Source organism: Mytilus edulis, chromosome 14 (assembly GCF_963676685.1).
Source record: "Mytilus edulis chromosome 14, xbMytEdul2.2, whole genome shotgun sequence".
NCBI lineage: Eukaryota > Metazoa > Mollusca > Bivalvia > Mytilida > Mytilidae > Mytilus > Mytilus edulis.
The window spans coordinates 47915429-47937901 of NC_092357.1; the positions used below are offsets into that span (position 1 = coordinate 47915429).

Below are 22473 nucleotides of genomic sequence, written 5' to 3' on the forward strand. Positions count from 1 at the left end.
AATTTTAACCACAGAAATTAAAGTTTGTATTTATTGTTCATGTCGATCAATCAACATGTCATCAATGGCTGGTAAAATTCACTTCATTTTCTTGACAGCATTAAACATAGAGAGAAATCCAACGTTCTAACCGATATCAGAATACCAAGATCTAACTTCTTTATATTTCTGCCAAAATTAATAGATGACATATTGGAGAGATGCAATTTGTTTACCAATTGTGGTGTTTAACTTACTGTCTCGAAATCTGTTAAACACTTTCAAAAAATTGTTTCGAATAATTTTTACGTTGTACTTACTAAGTTTTATTCTATTGAAACCAGATGTAATCTGCGTTAGAAAATATTTATACCTAGTCAGGACTATGACAGTTGTTTTCCGTTCGTTAGAAATGTATGTTTGAGCTTTAGATTTTGCCATTTTATAAAGGACTGCCGGTTTAGAATTTCCCATGCAGTTCGGTTTCATTGTTATTTTACCTTTGACAGATAAAACGAGAGAATAACAATAAATTTGATCATTAATATAAGCCCTTAACGTGTTAATATTACTAAAATCATTAATTGCAGGGGTTATTGGAATTTTAACACAGGAATATAACAAAATATGACCATGTTACTAAATTTATTTGTTGACTCCTTTTGAGTTCTAATCAATAAGAATTGTGTTTACCAAATAAAACGTTATTACCTATTGTCTTGAAATCTGTAATGAACACTAAAATAGGTACTGATATACTCCAAATAGCAACGTATACTCATTTCTTATCAAGGCGAAAATAGAAGGACGAAAGATACCAGAGTGACAGTCAAACTCATAAATCGAAAATAAACTGACAACGCCATGGCTAAAAATGAAAAGACAAACAGACAAACAAAAGTACAAATGACACAACATAGAAAACTAAAGAATTAGCCAGACGAACCCCACCAAAAACTAGGGGTTATCTCAGATGCTCCGGAAGGGTAAGCAGATCCTGCTCCACATGTGGCACTCGTTGTGTTGATCATGCTAAAACAAATCCGGTTAAAATTAGTAATGCTATCCTGTTACTTAAGAGAAAAAAATCAATGGCCCTCATATAGCTTGAATGCACTGGAAAAGATGTCCATTTCTAAACGAAAACGTCCCTCTGGGAAACCTTTGATCAGGTAAAAGGTGAATAAAAAGAAATATCATATGTTTCAGAAGAAAGCAATTATGGTTATAAGAAACCGCAAATTACCGTTCCGTATGGTTTGTGTCTTGTCATTAACAGCCCTTGTAGCTATATGGCTTTTTAAGATAATCATTGACGCCAGTCTGATTGTAGATTTAAATCAAGAAATGTCTGCGAAAATTCCTGGATTTCTGGTAGAAGAACCCTTATAACTATTATTTATAATGTGAAAAGTATCCTTTAGAACGTTCGGGGACGTATCAACAGTCACTCCATTTGGTACAGCTGACTGTAAGGTATATAGGTTTTTCATTGGTTTAGCCATGACTTTGTCATTTGTCATTGACTTATGAATTTGGATATCGACCCCACTCCCCTGTCTTATAGAGTTCATTTTCAAATAGCCGTTTTTATTCGTCTAAGAATAATTTGCTAAAGAAGAATCATATACATATCAATACAATTCGTAAGGAAGGATCATGGTTTTTATGTACTTATATATTCATTTAGGAGCTGTTATGATTTGACATTATGTTTTAAATAACCTATTTTGTAATTATATTTTTACCATCTGTGTGAAGTCAAAATTATTGTTCGATCACACACAGTTAACGATGCATATTCCTCTTGCTTTCTATAAAATAGTTTCGACTAGATATATGTTGTACTCCTCGTCAAAAAATTACAAAGGCGATAATTTGATTAATTTAACAACTATTGGAGGTTCAGCAAGCACTAATCAGTCTATTGAAAACAACTATTATGTTTTTTTAATTTATATATTGTTAATACATGTTCTCATCTCTTCATTTCTCTATAATTGTTCACGATTGAAAATATAAATTTATAAGGACATGTTTTATGATTACCATAGAAACAATTATCCACCAAAATTTATATGAAGTCGATGCAAGTTATAATAGGCAACCGCACGTTTGTGCATATGGTTTTAAAATGTATTCATACCTATAGATGCACATCTCGCAGTTAAAAGTCAACAACTTACACTGAGAACTATAATTGTTCTCGGTTGTAAGTATAAAAATAAAAAGTTGGTGTATGATTGCCAATGAGACAATTCTAACTGAAGAAAAGACCAAATGACACTGAAATTACATTTCTGATGCTTCACTATTGGATTATATACTTAAACAGAACCTATTTATTTTTTAGAGTAATAATGGCTTCAAATCAAATGTGTGGACTATGTTCTAGGGTTGACAAATTATCGTCAGCTGCAAAATTTTGCATTGATTGTGAAGATCCTTTGTGCTTAGATTGTGTCACAATGCACAAAGCAATTAAGTTTCTCACATAACATCATTTGAAAAAGTTCAAGTCGACAAGGCTTTCAACATCAAAAGAACCTGCAGTGACCATCCAGATATGAGTTTGGAGTTTTACTGCTCGAATCAGGAAAGGCTGTGCTGTCGCACATGCTCCGTGAATACCCATCGCACATGTTGCTGCACGTGGAATAAAGTCTTCAGTTTTGTTGAACGATGTAACATCAGATTTAAAGGGTTTATTGAAAACTGCAGAACAAATAGTAGAGGACAGAGCAAAAAACAAAGAAAATATCAGAAAATCTAAACCGACTACACTACAAAACATAGTCAAATGCAAATGTCAATTAATTAAAGAGTAAGATGAACATGAAAAGAAGTTAATAACAGAAATCGATGAAACTGAGAAAAATGTTAATAAAAGGGCCAAAAATGAGCTTTCAGACATTGAAATCCGATGTAAGGCCATTGTAGATTTATCAAAACAATTAGAATTTCTTACAAAACATGGATCAGAAAGCCAAATATTGATGCTGTTGAGTACTATCAGAGTGGATACTTGAAAGCAAGAGAACGACTTTCAAAAGTTGGTCCCGTCATTCGAATGTATCGATGTTAACTTCAAGGCATCAACATCTGCATTTGATTCGCTTGGATTGGTAGAAATAACATCTGCTCCGTGTTCTATTTCACATAAACCTTTTACATCTACACAAGCCCAGATATCATCAGAATATGAGACAATGCCAACAAAATTCAAACTGAAAAATGAATTTAAAGTTTCTTATTCTAAGGGGAGTATAGGTAGCATCCATGTGACGAATGATAATAGGCTGCTGTTATGTTATTCTGGTGACACGAGTGAAACTTTGTCGGTTTGGTCAGAGACGGGAGATCACGTTAAGAACTGTAAACTGGCTGCTCCTGCGTGGGGAACAGCTATGATACAAGGAACGAGTGAAGCAGTTGTTACATTACCATCTCTGCACTCGATTCAGTTTGTTAACATAGCAAGTATGGTACCAGGCAAAGCAATGAAAGTTCCCGACAAATGCTATGGAGTAACTATTATTAAGGAAATGATAGTATTAGGTGGGATGAGAAAAGTTGATGTTCTCAGCATGACTGGAAGTCTTGAGAAAACATTGAATGTCGGTAGCGATTACTTATATTCACTGAAGACAGGTAAGATGGATATGATATATTGCTGTGATGCAATTGGTGATACACTTTATTGTACTGATATCAAAGGAACTGTCATCTCATATAAATCTCCAGATTTCAATGTACCAACATGAATGGTATTTGATGGTAAAGAAAATCTGTATGTAACAACCTGTAGATCAAACACAGTACATCGTCTGTCACAAGATGGGAAGCTTATTGACATCCTACTGAAGAAGGAAGATGGATTGAATTAACCGTATGGAATTGCTTTCAACAAGAATTATACCAAACTGTTTATAGTTAACGTAAAATATCTTGGAGATAAACATGTATCGGTATTTGATTGTACGTAGAAACAGCATATACATCATTAGTTATTTATACCCTGTCATGATCCTGAAAGCCAAAATTTACTTATGTATATATGTTCTGTTTCCTTGTTCAAAATGTTTATGTTTATATAAATGAAACTAAAAGAATACCATAATGTACAAGATTTTGTTTTTATAATATAATATTACCACATGTATTACATTGATGTAAATACATTATACATGAATGTTCCCGCGTTTCGACTAGAAATAACGGGAAAATGTCTATATTCACGATTTATAAATAAGGTTTTTGTCCAATCAGGACTTGTTTGTTATCGAAATTGATTACAGTTCAAATGTATACATGTAAATGTATTGCACTTTCTAGACGTCCTTTCAAGCGTACACATCAAAATTACATTTGATAATAGATTTAATATCGCAAAGCTGTGGGCGTAGTGTATATCTTTTTATTTTTGAATTTTCAATTTTGAAATTTTATTTAGATTATATAAGTGTTGATTTTGATTGGGAATGAAAGTTCATTATCAACGCAAGTTTTTGTTTTGTCCCTATGAAACGGTCTATCAAAAGATAGTTTTGCTAGAGTACACAGCTTTTCTGACCTTCAAATACAATATGGTTTTATCTCTGTTTGTAGGTAAGCGTACAAACGATAGTCAAATTTAAACTTCAATTAATTCAAGAGTTAGATGAAGAAGAAAAGAAACTTTTGACAGAAATACATGAAACTGAGAAAAATCTTACCGAAAAGGCCGAATCTGAGCTTTCAGACATTGAAATCCGATGTAAGGCCATCGTAGATTTATCAGAACAATTGGAATTTCTTACGAAAGACGGATAAAAAAGCCAAGTACTGATACTATTAGAGTGGATATTGCAAAGAAAGAGAACGACTTTCAAATTTTCGTCCCGTCATACGAATGTATTGACTTTCACTTCAAGGCATCAGGAATAAAGTCTGCATTTAATTCTCTTGTATCGGTGGTAATAAAATATGTTCCTTGTTCAATTGAATACAAACCCTGTAAACAAACACAAGCTCAGATACCATCAGAGTATGAGAAAATGCCAACAAAGTTCACACTTAAAAATGAATTTAAAGTTCCTTTTTTAAACGGGAAAATATCTAGCATTGTTGTAACAAATGATAATAGGCTGCTGTTATGTTATACGGGAGACAAGCGTAAAGCATTGTCGATATGGTCAGAGACTGGAGACCTCATTCAGAACTGTGACATTGCTGGTACCGCGTGGGGTATAACTTTCATACCAGGAACAAACGAAGCAGTTGTTACATTACCATCTCTACACTCAATTCAGTTTGTTAACATAGCAAGTATGGTACCAGTCAAAGTAATGAAAGTTCCCGACAAATGTTATGGAGTAACTGTTATTAAGGAGATAATAGTTATGAGTGGGATGGGAAAAGTTTATTTTTTCAGCATGATTGGAAATCTCATAAAAACATTAAATATCGGAAGCGACTACTTGCATTCACTGAAGACAGGTAAGATGGGTATGATCTATTGCTGTGATACAGGTAATGATACACTCCATGGTATTGATAGCAATGGGACTGTTATCTTCTCATATAAATCTCCTGGTTTTAATGGACCAATAGACATGGCATTGGATGGTAAAGATAATCTGTACGTTACTTCCTGGAGATCAAACCTATTACATCGTCTTTCAAAAGATGGGAAGCTTATTGACATCCTACTGAAAAAGGAAGATGGATTGGATGTACCTCATGGAATTGCTTTCAACAAGAATTATACCAAACTGTTTATAGCAAACGGACAATATTTTGGAGATAAACAAGTATCAATATTTGATTGCGCTTAGATTCTGCATATAACTTTGAAGTCTCGCAAAACTAACTTGGTAAAATTTAAAAATAGTATTATAAAATTGAAACCCTGACCTGTTGCCATTGTTGACTTGTATATGTATGCTCTCTCCCTAAGGAATTTGTGTTGATTTTGAAGTAAATTACAAAGACACATTATTTTAATTTTGTTCATTTAAGATATAACCAAATTGCGCATTTTGGTAAAGAAATTATCCATCAGGATTGAATATTACAAGCTTCTTAATAGACCGTGTCTTCTACTGTAGTGAACTTTAATCTCTATAAATGTATTCTTCTTCTAATCTTTCCCTATCCTTTCCCTGAAAACGATTGTAGATTTGGGTGCGGATGTTCTGTTCCCCTGTTTTAAGAATTTTCGTTGATTGAAAGAAAATTACAAGAACACCATATTTTACAAAGAAATAATTTTATTTTGATGATATTACCACAAAGCCAGTGATTTATGCATTGATGTAAAGAAATGATAGGTAAGAAGTGAATATCAATTAAAAGTAAATTGGTCAAGTCATTTAACAGTAATGAGCTATCTCTAAATATAAGGCTATTCCTTCCAAATAATACTTCTTGTAAAGAAGTAATATTGACACTTAAAAGATGATGTGTTTGTTCTTTAAGCTGTTAGAAAATTACCAAACAATTGTATATTTTGGTTAATTTTTGTATTTCGCTTATTGTTTATTTAACATCTGTAAATGAAGGTCATTGTTAAAAAGAAATTTATGAAAAAGAGGTAGATTTTTAAAATAAATAAGGTGCTAACCTTATAATCACTCAACAGCATTTGGGAGATGTGAATGGATTTTTTTCATAGGCATTTATGATTTCTTTTTATCACATTTATTGTTTAGTGAAAAAGAGACTTTCATATATGTTTGCTACTTTCAAGGGAAGTGGCATAACCATTAGGGGATTACTAGATATCCATTTAGTCTTGTTATTGTGATGTTGTGTCTTTGATTACACACTAAAAGGAAATGTTTGGTAAATGTTAACAAGACAGCAATTCAAAAACATCTTATTTTATGCACTTTGCAAATAAATTATCTTCTTAAAATCTATCGTGTTATGCAGATGCTTAATTTCTAAGAAAGTAAACATATCGAAAAAAAAATTCAAACAAAAATAATTGCATCTTATTTCTTTCATTTTTGTTGATTAACAATATCAAATATTAATTGAACTGATCTGGATTGCTGAGAAACCAGGAATCATTGTTATTTAATTGCCATCTCCAACCAATAGGAGGAAATATTTCCAATACTATGTTTTTAAAAGCTCATTCCAGGTCAGACCAAGTAGTTTTATAAACTAATGCAAATTTTTTATTCAGAGGCTATCTGAGGACCACTTCCGGGCTCAGAAATTTCTCGCTGGTTGAAGGCCCATTGATCTGGTTGTTGTCTCTTTGAAATATTCCCCATTTCCATTCTAATTTTTGTTATGAATATCTATCAATGTACTGGTCCAAATAGAAATTTTATCAAAGTTTATTAATGCATGTCCATAAATGTCATTATTTTAGGCCTTCAACACCAGGACTAATTATGCTGTTAACACAAGCATGTAGGACTCACTTTCACTAAAGTCAAAAAGTGGTGAGCAGTTCTATTTCTATGTATAAGATTTTTAAAAATCGCCAGAAGTCATGCTCTTGGTTTGAACAACATTAATACCAACTGGCATGAAAAATGGTTGAATGCATAAAAAGTGATGTGAAATTTCATAAAACATATAAGCAAGCACATATATTTATATTTTTTGTGAGGTAAACCCGACCAATAATTATTTTTGTTTGAAATAATCAAGCATTTTTTCTTAGCTACTTGTTCCAGCAAACACTTTGTGACCAGAATTTATTATTGGTGTTAGTGGATGGACCTTTAGGGGGCTTGCAGGTCTAAATCATTTTTTTTATTTAATATAAGATTTCTGTATATTTTTCTATAAATGAACTTTATCTTATACTTGATAGAATCAAAGCCTTAAAGGCTGTAAAAGCAATTGCTGCCATGTTAATGTTTGGGGACTTTTATTTTTCATCCACATATATACAAGAATTAAACCTGACATGAGTGTTGTCTAGTTAAAAGTAAGAAGGTTTTAACTTTATATAAATAAAAGACTTTAGCAGAAAGTCATTTTTAATATGTTTTATATTTCACAAGGAGACAACACGTTTACCAAGATAAAGTTGGGGTCAAATATACATGTGCTGAAACATATAACTCAAAAAGAAATCATCATGGATTATCCCCTGGTAGTGTTTGTAACTTCCTTGGCAATAATTTCCTTTATTGATTTAATTTTAACAATTTTCATTATTAATTTATATTTAACCATTAACACAAATGATTAAGTTAAAACATTTCAACTTTCCAGACGCAAATGTTAAAAAACGGGAAAGAAATAAAATATCTTACAAGACATAAACATGTAAAGAATAAATGTATATTTCAGCTTAATAAAAATATTTTCATAATGTTACTTTGTCATCATTTTTAAAACTAAGTTCCAAACATTATTGCTCAGTTGATATGTGTCCTTCTGATGCGGTACGAGCACAGGCACTTGTTTCTATCCATAGGAAGGTCGATTATCCATATAAATAGTTTTATATGGATAGTCGACCTTCCTATGGATAGAAACAAGTGCATGTGGGTACGAGATAACTACAATTCTCATGCAATCCCGAAAAGGGGGGGTCATCACAGACAAACATGACATTAAATCGTTATCACTGAACTAGTATATATATTGTATAGGGGACAGCTGAAGGACGCCTCCGGGTGTGGGAATTTTTCGCTGCATTGAAGACCTGTTGGTGACCTTAATTCTGCTGTTGTATGTTTTTCTATGGTCGGGTTGTTGTCTCTTTGACAAATTCCCCATTTCCATTCTCAATTTTATTATACGAACAAGAACAAACAGCTCTACGTTGCTTTGATATTTATCAATTTTTAGGAAACATTGCGAAAAATGATCTTCAATATTTCGAAAACATGTGAAATAAAATTGCTAACACGGTGAACCGTCGAGTGTCAACAAACGTAGTAGACTTGTTCACTGAAAAGACGAGGATAATGGTTTCATCTGACATTTGTTATGCAAACCCAGTTTTGATCATGATATTTAAAAGACGTACTTTTTTTCAATCTATGTATTAATAAACTAGAAAATTCCAAATTGTAAATATCTCTTCATCTGGACCGACTTGGCATCTACTACGTTTGGACGGGTCCATTTCATTAGTAAGGTGATCGATAAATATTACGGAGTTTTGACAGAAAAGGAAAACGAACTTATTGTTATGTGTTTTCAACAAGGGTTTCGTTCCGCTAAATTATTTGCGCAAATAAAGTTTGTCTATTTTTAGATTACAGGTAATAATTTGACACTACGCATTAACCTGTGTAGTGATTTTGATTTTACGATAAATGTATGAATGAACGATAATTTTATGAATGAACAAGAGCACCTGACCTCTTAAAGAAACACAAATTAAACATAAAAAACCATATTTATTAGGAGATAATTCAGTTAAATTTTCATTACTAAATCAACAACTGAAATGAATCCATATATCCGTACGAACGGCGGAAAACGGAATCGCATTTATAAAAATGTACTTTTTTTCACTCGGACTTCTATGTTATTTATTCTATTATTATTTGATAGTCAAACGGTTGACCCTTTAAATACAAAAATACATCTACAAGAACATATTCTGAAACTTCTTAAATCCACTAACTTTTTTTTAAAGTTTCAAGCTATGTATTGCATTAGAAAACATACATAGGTGTTAAAGAATGACTGACCAGGAGCCTGTTTAACAAAATACTATGGCTTGATCTGGGCGGAGTCTCTGATCTGGGTCACAAAGATGGCCATACGCGACGGCATAAAAGCAATTGCTTTAAAAATGAAATAAAGAAAATGGGGTCACCGTTCATTTACGCTCACAATCTGTCTTCGAAAGAAGAATACATTTTTGTTAATGTCATTTTTTTCTGTTGAACTAATAGGAGAAATAGAGGTTATATCAAATAAAAAAAAAACTTAATTACAGAAATCGCTTAAATTTTACAATTATTTAGTTTATGTACAGCTTGTTCGAAAACGACAATAAAAAATATAGGTCACAGATGAGTTTAAAAAGATATTTCAATTTAAATGCCAAAAAATGGCATTTTTGCACCAAAGGGAGATAATTTGGAGCTTTTTCAATGATATTCACATTTTATTATCACCTGGGGCCAACACGAATTGGTTTTTTTGGGAATGATTTTTGTACCATATGATAAAGTAACAACTACTAAAGGTAATAAATAAAATTTGTAATGAAAAATTAATGTCAATTTTTTTCTGAAAATCTTATACCCGCGAGCCTCCTTAATAATTAATAAGCCACTTCATAAACATGAATATTCAGTTGTATGTACACAAACACTAAAAATTACCTCCCTTTTCATTGAACTTCCTAAGGGGAGATCATTTGTTGCTTACCTCGAAAGGGAGAGATTTTTTAAACTGGGTCTATAAAGTTATTTAGAAATGAGATATAGCAAGCAAAAGCTGATGGCATTATGAAATAACAATACTTTGTTCAACATATTTAGAGCAAATAAATATGTTAAGGCAGAAAATAATCAATATACAAAAGTAGAAATGAATATTCTTTTTTAGTTAAAATACTTTTAACAATTGTTATTAATACTACATATGATAAATGAGATTTAAAGACATTAATAAAATATTGAATTAATGTTTTTATAGCTTTCTACAGAATTGAGGTTTTAACAAAGTAAGATGAAAATAGTTTGCTATGCAGATCAAAAAGTGAATAAAATGATTGAATCTTAAAAAAAACATTCAGCTAAGCTTGTTTATTATCATATCTTTTATCTAAATTTCATTATGTTATATCTGTAATTAATTACATTCATTTAATTCTACATGTGTTATTTTGTTTTGCCAATCCATAATAAAAGCATTTTGTTCTGAATACAAAAAAAAGTTTTATTTTCCTTTTAAAAATAATTCAATGAAATTCAAAAACATATTTTGTGAATCTTCTGTTTATATATACTCTGTAACAAGAAGGAGATGTGGTATGATTGCCAATGAGAAAACTTTCTATCAAAGTCCAAGTCAAGTGAATGTAACTGTTTATTTGTAACTGTACGCCCTTCAGCAATGAGAAAATCCCCATACCTTTATACAGTCAACTACAAATTGCCCCAACATGTAATATATGAAACAATTTTTTTCAAAATGACAAAGTTACCTTTCAAGCATGCAGTAAAAGTACATAAAAATGGAATGTATAACGATTTGATATATTTTAACAAAATCATCAGATCTGTTGATAAACATAGCATAAAAAACTAGTTCATCAACTTCCTATTGAAATAAATAAGATAGTTCCCAATCAAATACAGTTGCTTTCAATCTTCTTTTTTCCATTCATACCACTGCACTTACAAATCAAAATTTTGTACAAAAAGCAAACTCTTAGAAATAAATAGTTTAAAAACAAACTTAATAGCACTGTTTCAAGATATAAAAATAAATAATGGTATACAATCCTCATACAGTTTTTACATACATTTTCATACGTTTCTTTATATCTATTACATAGAAATGAAAAAAAGGAGTAGGGGCATTAAGGCCTGGTTTTGGCCCAAGAAAATAAAATGTTTGATAACTTTTTCAAATTGGAACATAATCTTTAGAAATGCATAGGGTCAAGAAATATAAATGAAAAACATTAAGATTCTTATGTGATGACGTCACAATTACGTCATAATATATACTGTTTTCACAAAAACGATGAAAATTCAGAATTTATGCAGTTTTCTATCTTTATTTCTGTTGTGGAAACATCGTGCGCAGCCAAGAAACAACAAAATAATTTAACTGAAGCTTTATCATTACTATTTACAAAATCTCACCAAATATAAAGTTGTTTCTTGCGTGCGCACATACTTTTCCAATCGAAAATATACTTAAAAATTTGATGAAAAACAAGGAAAATCACAAAATTTTACAAAATAGGCATATTAAGGCATGATTTGTTGCCATGTTAACTTGTTTAATGTCCAAAATTATTTTGTTTTTCTGAATACCTTCTACCTGAGATACTTTTCAGTAATTTTAAAATATGTATGATAACTTTTAAATTTGCAGTAATTTTTGGGCCAAATAAGGGCCTTATTGCCCCTACTCCTTTAAATTCCAACCTGAATACATGTATCTCTTATTCATTTTTTTTTTAATTACAATACATTTTGGAAAATTACTCCTTGGAAATCTCTAGAAGTACTGCATTTTTTCAAATTCATTGAAAAAAAACTGCTCTACATGTACAGTCTCCAACACAAAATGTTAAATGTTTAATATTCATGACCAGAAATATTTAATAATGAAAACAGTGCATACCAAAATAAAATATCTTTGAAACACATGATAAATTTTGCAGGTCTTTTTCTGATTACCTTAATCCAAAACATTTGACAATGTTGTAACCAACCCATAATTGAACCTTGTCAGCATTTATACAAAAAAAAACATTTTAAAGTTTTATAAATTTATAGATGACAATTGAATCAGAAATGAAACTTACTTAACAAATGCACTTATAATTTAAAAGAAATAATCTTTCATCTATCAATGTTTAACATACTACAATGTACTCAAAACATTCATTCACAACTAATATATACCAGTTCCAAAACAAACAGAAAAGAAGTTCTGTAAATTCAGAAATTATTGCGTGCATTTATTATTGCCATTTTGTCATTTTACATCAAAATGTGACGTTAATTTTTGTGATATTGAGAAAAATCCTGTTAAATTCATACAAAAAATTTCAAAATGCAAGTTTAAATTATTGCGATTATTACCCTGTCGCAATTTTCACAATAATAAAAACATCGCAATAATTTCTGAATTAACAGTAACATTATAACACAGAATATCACAACCATTTAAAAATGCTTCAACAATAATTTAAAAATTCTTCACATCTAAGATCTGTTTTATAATAAATATCACACATTCTGACAACATGACAAAAATACATCTTTTGGACGGGACAAGACGTCTAAATGGACGGAATCAACAGCTACTTTTGACATTTGTTGGTTACACTTGGCACTTGAACACTTTTACCTGAAAAGATAAAAACATACTGTAAAAACATTAATGTTAGAGGGGTTAAAATTTCATGGTTTTGTCTCTTTATAAGATTTCATGGGAAATTAATATCGTTGTTTCCAGTAAACGGAATTAATATCATACATGTTATATATCATTTATCTCACCTCCTATAAATTTCTAGGAATATGATTGGTTAAGAGCATCCAGATGGAGACCGTGTGTATTTCATATTAGGTTAGTAGGGAGGCGTGGCTTATTTCATACATGGTTAGAAGTGGTGTTACGTCCCTTTATATTCCATATTAGGTAAGAAGGGAGACAGGGCTTATTTCATACACGGCTAGTAGTGGTGTTACGTCCCTTTATATTCCATATTACATAAGAGGGGAAGCGGGGCTTATTTCATACACGGTTAGTAGTGGTGTTATGTCCCTTTATAAAAACAAAAAGGTACTGAGAAAAAAATCTTAAAGGTTTCAACAGAAGAAGAAATTGATGATTAAGGTGGAAATAAATTCGCTCTCACCCCATATGGAATTTACTAACCCCATATATACCGTATTAGATCAATAGCACACTATGTAACTAATAATATCAATAAATTTTCATGGGGGTTTTAAATTTGTGGATATATTCTTTCCACAAAATATAGGAAATTAAATCTTCCAGAAAAATTTCTGCTTTTTCAGTAATTACTTATTTTAAAATTAAAAATGTAAGCGAAAAATTTCAGTGTCATATTACTGTTTTTGAATTTAATTTTAAACTAATTTATTTGAATCTCAAGAAACATCAGACAATAATTCAAAAGAGCAAGTTTCATGTAAATATCTTGAGATAGATGTCTTGTGGTATGTTCTGATGATTAAGGTCCCATAACTCTGGAGTGACCAGAAAGTTTTAAAAAAAATCAAAAGGGGCCAGTCTTCTTTTTACTAAATTGGACCTTCTGTAATCAATGAAATATAATACCAACAGGGCTTGCTTCTGATTTTGTTATGTACAAACTGCTTTAAAACATCAGTAGTATATAACTGGTTCCCTTGACATTTAAACTATGTATCAACTTACATAAATCTCAGTTATCCATGACTGGTTCCCCTGACTCCATATCATCTAAATCTGGTACCATTGATTCTATCTGCTTCTTTTTTCTTCTTTCATTCATTTCTAGAAAAAAAATAGACCTTGGTTACAACCTCTTTTTTACCCGTTTCTAACTGTGTGCAATACAGAAAAAATATAGATGAGGAGAAGTCTAAGAAATGGTATATCATATTTTAAAATGAATCATTCATTTATATCGTTCCCAATACTGTAATGAAAAGCCAGTGTCATAATACAAAGGACATTGTTATTTAACAGTTAGGTAGTCAGAAGAAAGTGTTTTGTTTTATCTGTATGTACTATGGATTCATTATTATTCGTTGGATACCAATTTTCAAGGATTTCCTAGTTACAGGTGGACCACTATATTAAATTTCAAACAAATTGCAAATGTTCCATAGGGTTGCAGAATTTGGCAAAACCAAGAAATAAAATATCCACAAATACGCAAGGTTTTTCTCAATCCACGAAAATTCGTACCAAACAAAAATAAATGAATCCACAGTACTATCAATTCGCCGTCAGAATCTAATGCATCCTGGGTAATATTTTCAAAAGTGTACACCAAAACGTCGTGATTGGTTGAAAATGTCATAAACAATGGAAATTCAACCAATGACGTGACGTTATTTTCATTTTGGGGTACGAACAATGAAATTACCCATGATTCTTTAGATTCTGAAATGGCCAATTACATGCTTTATAACCTCAAACTGTTAAAAGAAGACATAATTCCATCATCTCATATTCTCTTGTGTATGGTAAATAAAAGGATAGAATAAAAAGACACTCACCATCAACTTCAGGTCTATTTTGAGCAGGAAGTCCTAGAATGGGCATATCATCTAAGGCACCATTCATAGACAACATTTCTGGTTCTTTCCGTTTATGTTTAGACATGCCGTACTGACTACCAATCAAAGTCTCCGTATTATCACTATTGTCTATATGTCCGTTCTCCATCACTGTTTTACTGGTCGCTGAAACTTTCTTTTCTTTTCTTGGTGATGGCGCTATATTAACTACAAAATACAAAAATATTCATTCATGCCATAGACAACCTTGATAACTATGATTAAATTTTTAAAAGTAGTACATTGTAGTAGTTCTGCATTTATTTCAAAGTTGTTTTGTGGATTAAGGACAGATCTTTCATAGTATTTGTTAAAGATATGCAAAGGTTTTGCACAGACTTGGTGAATAATAACAAAAGAACTTTTGAGAGAATTTACAAAAGAAATGAGAAATTATTGATTGGTCGATTGTTGGTTGCTTACGTCCAATGGCAAATATTTTATGCATTTTCAGGAGAACAAATTAGCAATTAAATACAAAAGGTAGATCCTGTAATAGAGGTCATCTGGGTAGAAAGTTGAAGAAATTTGGACAGCCACTGGAAAATGAGAGTAAATTGGATAGCAAGAGGAAATTTTACATTGTAACAAGCCACCTACAGACCCATCAAAGAGTTGTTGCAAGGGCTTCTAAGTGTGCAGAGAGTGTGTCATGATCTTGTGATTGAATCTTATCTAATTCTTACCAGCAGCATTAGTTGGTAGTCCTTCCACTAATCGAGCACCCTTCCCTAATTTATCAATCATCAGAGCTACATGTTTCTTCACCTTAGTCGTATCCTCTGGCATCTGTAGAGGCTGTGGATTAAGTGTTTGGTCCTTAGCAGCCTTAGCCAGCGTGGTCCGTAAAACATGGGTCACTGCAGCGTCCACTGACTCTACCCACCCCTAAAATAATAGTCATGTAATACACTTAATACAGAATGGCATAATAATAACTCATGAATATTTCTGGTAGATTTTTTTTGTTTAAATGTATTTTTGATAAAGTTAAGCTATTCAATTGATATTTTATAGTGTGTCCAGTTTAGGTTAGGGTGAAAGTTGGCTCCTATTAAATGTTTTATCTTGCTGCATTTTTATGCACCTGTCCTAAGGTGGGAACATCTTGTTCAGTGGTCGTCCTTTGTTGGTGTGGTTCAGAGGTGTTTCTCTTTTCTCGTATTTCATATAAGATTAGACCTTTATAATTGTTTTACAATGGAGAGTTGTCTCATTGGCACTCATACCACATCTTCTTATTTATATATGATGCTTTATTTTATTCTGACTCCAAGCCAACATTTTATTACCCTTATTCTTTAGAACTACATGCTGAATCTAAAAGCAGCGAATACTGTTAATTTAGAAATTATTGCGTGCATTTATCATTGCGATTTTATCATTTTAGACTTATACGCAATTTTAATTTTTACGATTTTAAGAAAAATCCTGTATAATTCATATAAAATATTTCAAAATGCGAGTTTAAATTATTGCGTTAACAACTCAGTAGCATTTTTTGCAATAATAAAAACCTTGCATTAGTTTCTGAATTTACAGTAACAATTTTAGAGCCTTTGGTTTCAACCCATTGATCTGTTCATTTGACATTAAATCAAAAACATTTATACTGAGTTTTACTGTGCGTATTGCTGTGTGTTTGTTTTTCTACATAGGCTAGAGGTATAGGGGGAGGGTTGAGATCTCAAAAATCATGTTTAACCCCACCACATTTTTGCGCCTGTCCCATGTCAGGAGCCTCTGGTTTTTTCAGTCTTGTATGCTTTTAGTTCATCTATATATTTCAGAGTTTAGTATAACGTCTATTTGCTTTTTTGTTTAGGTGCCAGCTGAAGAACGCCTCGGAGTGCTGGATTTTCTCGCTGTATTGAAGACCCAATGGTGGCCTTCAGCTTTTTACTGCTCTTTAGTAGGGATGGTGTCTCTTTGACACATACCCAATTTCCATTGACTTGACTGTAAGAAATATAACCACTTACATTATCAAGGCTGTCTGTTACTACAGGTGTAATAGTATTGAGCAAAACTTTGTATTCTTCATCAGACATATTTGTCCATAGTTTGATTATATAGTTAAATAAATGGGTCCCACTACTTAAACCACATGCAGCTATCTCTTGTGAAGTCTTATTATCTTCTATAGCATCCGCTAAATGTAAAATCTGAAATACATGGTAATATTTTACAAATTAAAATGCAAATCTATAATAGTTTTATTTTGGTTAAGCCATTTTCAATATCTGAGTTTTAACATAAGTTTATCTTAAATATATGTTTTAAGCACAAATGCATTATAAAAGGACATTTCTTTAAATTGATCACACTGTAAAGTTGACCTATACAAAACCTGAAACCAAATTTCAGAAATGCTTGCATAGTAGTTCCTGAAATAAATGTGACGAAAATTTTCAACATGGCTATCATGTGTTAAATGATACAAGTGTACGGTAAACAGGAAGTTGTTGAGTGATGAATCTGAAAACCCATCACACAGTATAGTTGACCTATACAAACCTTGAAACCAAATGTCAGAAATACTTGCATAGTAGTTCCTGAGAAAAATGTAACGAAAATTTTCAACTTGGCTATAATTTATAAAATGATAGAAGTGTTCGGTCAACAGGAAGTTGTTGAGTGATGAATTTGAAGACACATGACACAGTATAACTGACTTATATAAATCAAATTTCAGAAATGCTTGTAATGTAGTTCCTGAGAAACATGCGACAAAAATATTCATGGGATGGAAGAACGGACAGACAGATGGACAGATGGATTGATTGACAGACAGAGGGCATATAATAATTCTGACAACATAAGAAAATATGGTATTTTTAATTCCTCTATAGAAATATTATTACCTGTCTATATGTTCCTTCTAATAATGTATCTAAGTTTTGTAGTGGTGCTGGTGTCTTGTCCTTAAATCGTGTTAACAGTCGTCTTTGTATAGATCTAAACTGTGCCGATCGCTGAGACAGCAACTCTTTACATCGATCTGCATTTAATCGGAACTGTGGAAAAAGAAAATCCTTTTTCAAATTGTAAAAAACTACTGAAACATTTATCCTAAAACTTATAATAAGAACTGTCTTAACTTTAAGTCACTTGGACTGAAGATTTATAATATAAATGAACAAAGAAAAAATCCAGGTCAACCTGATACAAGATTGCAGTCTTGCCTCATATCATTTAACAGTTATGAATTGAGTGGGATTTTTTTTAATTTATGCAAAAGCAAGAGGCTGTCACATTGACAGCAAACTGGATTTCCTGAATTAAAATGAAATTTGCAAATCTTGACCCTAAAACAGGAAAGAGTAAGTAAAAAATAATGATTTTTTGTGGGGTTTAGAAATGAAAATGCCAAAATCAATCTAGTATCAGTTTTTGTTACTTAAAGGTCTATAACTCAATAACATTTCAGGGCCTTTTATAGCTGACTGTGTGGTATGGGGTTTGCTCATTGTTGAAGGTCGTATGTTTTTCATACCAAACTTAATCTTTTAGTAAACCAGTGGGTCTTTTAAAAATTATAAACTCACAAGTTCAAATCTGAAATAACATCATCAAATTTTCTTCTACCACAAATTCGTGTTTGCAAGTCATGATGTGTTGAAAGTGGTATACAAAACTCACCTCAAAATGTATGTCTATTAAATCAAAGTATTCCTGTAACGGCACCTGGCCTGAATAATATATAGCAAAACTTCCTGTCTTTCCCTTGTTAAAATAATTATTTAAACGACTAGAGAGTTCCTTGACTATCAGCCACATGCCTTCAAACCTGTCACACTGCAATCTGTATCGTTCTACAATATATAAAGTTTGAGATTTGAAAAACATGTGTTTAACTATGCCTGTCCTGAAATCAAGAGCCTGTAATTCGGTGGTTGTCGTTCATTGCTGTGTTATATATTAGTTTTTCATTCATTATTTTGTATATAAATCTGACTATGCCATATGGGCGTTGCTCATTGTTGAAAGTCCTACAGTGACCTATAGTTGTAATTTCTGTGTCACTTGGTCTCATGTGAGTATTTGTCTCATAGGCATTCATACTACATCTTCTTTTTTATCTTAAATGATGTACAATCATGTGGATAAAGATGATCCCAACACAGAAGAATTCAAAATTATATAACTGAGGATTCATTTATCTTCATGGGTACCAAATTTAGTAGAAAAACGAAAAATGTATTTCAGTGGATATTTGACTTCATAGTTTTGCCAAAGTCTAAAAAAATACAAGCATATAGAAAAATTGTGCTTAGCTTTTTAAAACTTGTTCTTCACCTTAAACCACCAAATCTATGAAAATTGTTATACTACAAACATGACAAAAAATGAATCAACAGAAAGTCACAATAAGGTACAAAAATAAATAAATCCAAAGTATCTGCTGAAAAAACAAGCAACAATCTTAATGGAAAATTATAAATAACCTTTTCCAATGGCAGCTTCAGCCACTTGTATACTTACGAGAAGTTTTTGAGGCAAGGACTGTGACAATTGGTCCACCATAATACTGGAATCCTAATGCAGCCCCTGGCCCTGAAGCATTTTCACCAAGTAGCTCTGAAATATAAATTTTAGAAGTTGAAGTTTATATCAAGGACTTTCAATCTGGAAGCAACTATTATACTTGATTGTCTCAAAGGTTATTTATTAAATTGCCATCCGCTAAATATTCCTTAGGTCGTGCCTGTACCAATGCAGGAAATATGACAATTTGTTCGAGAGCAAATGTTTTTAAGCAATTTCAGTCTTTTTACAAAGCTTGTAATTGGATTTATGTTTAGTGTTAAATTAAGGTTTTTGCTCTCTGTTTTTTTGGTGCAATGATTTTTCAAATAAACATATATTCGTTCAACCAATCTCTATTCATCTGTAATTTAACAACAATCATTGTCAAAATTATGTTAATTCTATTAAATCACTAAATAGTCTAGTCTAGAATAATTTTTTGCATTTTTTTTTTTTCAAAATCTTTAATGAATTTTTGTGGGTATAGATAAATGATGAATTAAGATGTTCAACAAAGAACATAAAATCTCAAATTTCAGTTAAATCTTTTTTCAGTTTCAATATTTAAAAATTACAAGTTACAATTTGCACTATTAAGAAGCTACCATGACTACTTCATACCTGGAAATATATCATTGAGGTTTGTCGGAGGTTTATTTGTATCTAAGGTGATCTTATACTCAGCTGTTTTGACTGGTAATACTGGTTTGACGACCAACTTCAGTGGTAACTTCACTGTGGCTGTAGCTACCCGTGGTGCTCCTGTTTAAAAGGAAAATAATACATTAGGATTATGTTAAAAGAAATACTACAGCAAAAGGAAGGAACTTCCAGCAGTAAATGTTATATGCAAATTCAGAGCAAGTACATACTGATGTATATGTCAAAATATGCTTGCATTGTAGCAGATTGTTTCAAGGAATCATGGTTTCATCCGATTAGATTTTCTAAAAAAACGAATTAAGAAGGTGGTGCTTTTAATTTTTAAGGAAAATTAAGAACCTTAGTGAGCACACTCACATACCCCAGGTCCCCACATTGTCATTGGAGAAATAAAATAAGAGTGAGAAAAAAAAATTGTATAAGAAAAAAAAATTGAATCATAATTTCCTGTCAATATGCACATCTACATAGTATGTCCTTATTATCTACAAAGTTCCTTGAAATTCTGTTGTGTGGTTCCAGAGGAGTTGCGATGACAAACTGTTGCAGTAGTACATTAAAGTAAATAAGTTCAAAGGGGCGTAACTCCTAGAAAAAAAATTGAATCGCAATTTACTGTCGATATGCACAACTACATAGTATGTCCTTATTATCTAAAAAGGTTTCGTGAAATTCTGTCGTGTGGTTTGAGAGGAGTTGCGATGACAAGAAACAGGATGGTTGGACTGACGAACATTATACCCTCCGCAACCTGTTGTATGGGGTATAAAAAAGTGCTTCTTCAAATCCCATGATCTGATTTGAAAATATAGGGTAGAATGCTCTTTATTCCCCTTAATCAAAGTATTAACATTGTTTATTTTGTAGAAGTTGTATTGCAGTGATGCTTTTTCAATGAATATTTAGGCATTGTTGTCTCATCGACCTTTGAAGCATCATGCTTTAATTTTACTGAAACTGTGGTACTTCAAATCCCATTTTTCTATTTGAATATACTAGGGAGAACTCTGTAAAATCCCCTCAATCAAAATGAAAACATACTTTGTATTGCTATCTTCTTTTTATATCTATATTTACCTGAAGCACTAGTATAATTAGCTGTCACAGAAGCTACTAAATCTGGATGCAAAGCTTTTCCTTTTATAAAGAAAGAAACAAAGCTTTCTGATGGTTTACTTGGATCTGAAATGAAAAATAAATAGCTACGGTGAAAATACTTTTATTTGTGGAGTACCAACTTTCGTGATTCCATGTGTGTAAAAATTAAAATGTCTACTTTGCAATATCCTTCAACATTTGTAAGAAAAGATTTGTTGGTTTATTTCAGAAAGCAATTGTCTTATAAAAAGTTTGATGAATGTTGCCATTTATGAAGAAAAAACAAGTAGGTGGAAATAGACACCTTATTTTGCAATGACTAAGAAATTATTATAAAACAACATTATGATTTTTTCAAAAGATTTCATTTTAGTTTAGTTTCAAAAATTTAACTGATGAACAGAATATATATTCGACCTCATTTTGGGCAAACAGTAAAATCATATATAACCCAAACCGTTTATATTCCTGAATGTATATCTAAAGTAGTCCAATTATCTTTTAAAGTTAACATTTGTGATATCATTTCAATCCTTATATTCTAATTCTTACCAACACTAGGGATTTCTATTGAGGTTTGGTTAGAAGCCAGGGGCCAGCTTGCATGTATTAACAATTTGACATTTTCTAATGTCATCCTGGATTTCAGTTGAACCTGAAAAAGTTATATTTTTTTTTAATATTTAAAAAAACAAAACTATGAATTCACAATAAAGCTGAAAGAAGTATGCAATAAAAAATCAGAGTGTTATAGCATTAATAAATATTACAGCACAGATTTAATCAACTGTGCACCGTCGGCTTATAAAGTTCATTCAAAGTTACTATATAAGTTAAAGGAACTCATATCAATTTTTTTTAAGAAGTTATTACTAGGGATGCACAAAATCAAAGTGAGCAGAGTATCTACATATTCAGGATTCATTTTTATTCATTGGATACCAATTTTCATGGATTTCCTGGGTAACCACAAATTAACATGTTCAACGAAATACAAACAAGTGAAACTGCGAGCTACTGCTCACTGATGATACCCCTGTCGCAAGTGGATACTATTAATAGTGTAAAAATATACAAGCAGGCCTCGACAATAACGCTTGTCCGATTGTCCGGTACCAGAGGGAAAAAAGGTCGGACAAGTAAAAGCTGTATCAAGCTTGTGCGTCGGGACAAGTACAATTATTCAGCAGAAAATAAATTTAATCCAACTTTGATGAACAAAGTAATCATAAACAAAAAA

The 22473-nt window shown here is 31.6% G+C and overlaps 2 protein-coding genes across 2 annotated transcripts in view; one reads left to right on the forward strand and one right to left on the reverse strand.

Annotated features, from left to right (window-relative positions):
- The window catches only part of LOC139503028 (protein PTHB1-like), a 91527-nt gene that overhangs the window by 50960 nt on the left and 18094 nt on the right, over positions 1-22473 (reverse strand). Inside the window, exons 14-24 of the mRNA XM_071292693.1 lie at positions 21786-21888; positions 21213-21317; positions 20094-20234; positions 19428-19523; positions 18585-18757; positions 17807-17959; positions 16925-17107; positions 15629-15830; positions 14883-15110; positions 14053-14151; positions 12422-12993 (exon numbers count right to left, since the gene is read on the reverse strand). Of these exons, the coding sequence (XP_071148794.1) occupies positions 14060-14151; positions 14883-15110; positions 15629-15830; positions 16925-17107; positions 17807-17959; positions 18585-18757; positions 19428-19523; positions 20094-20234; positions 21213-21317; positions 21786-21888 (1476 nt within the window). The 3' untranslated portion in view covers positions 12422-12993; positions 14053-14059. The remainder of the gene's footprint in view (positions 1-12421; positions 12994-14052; positions 14152-14882; positions 15111-15628; positions 15831-16924; positions 17108-17806; positions 17960-18584; positions 18758-19427; positions 19524-20093; positions 20235-21212; positions 21318-21785; positions 21889-22473) is intronic.
- On the forward strand, positions 5016-5795 carry LOC139504268 (uncharacterized). The gene has a single exon (XM_071294335.1). It carries the CDS (start codon positions 5016-5018, stop codon positions 5793-5795), a length of 780 nt encoding a protein of 259 aa, XP_071150436.1.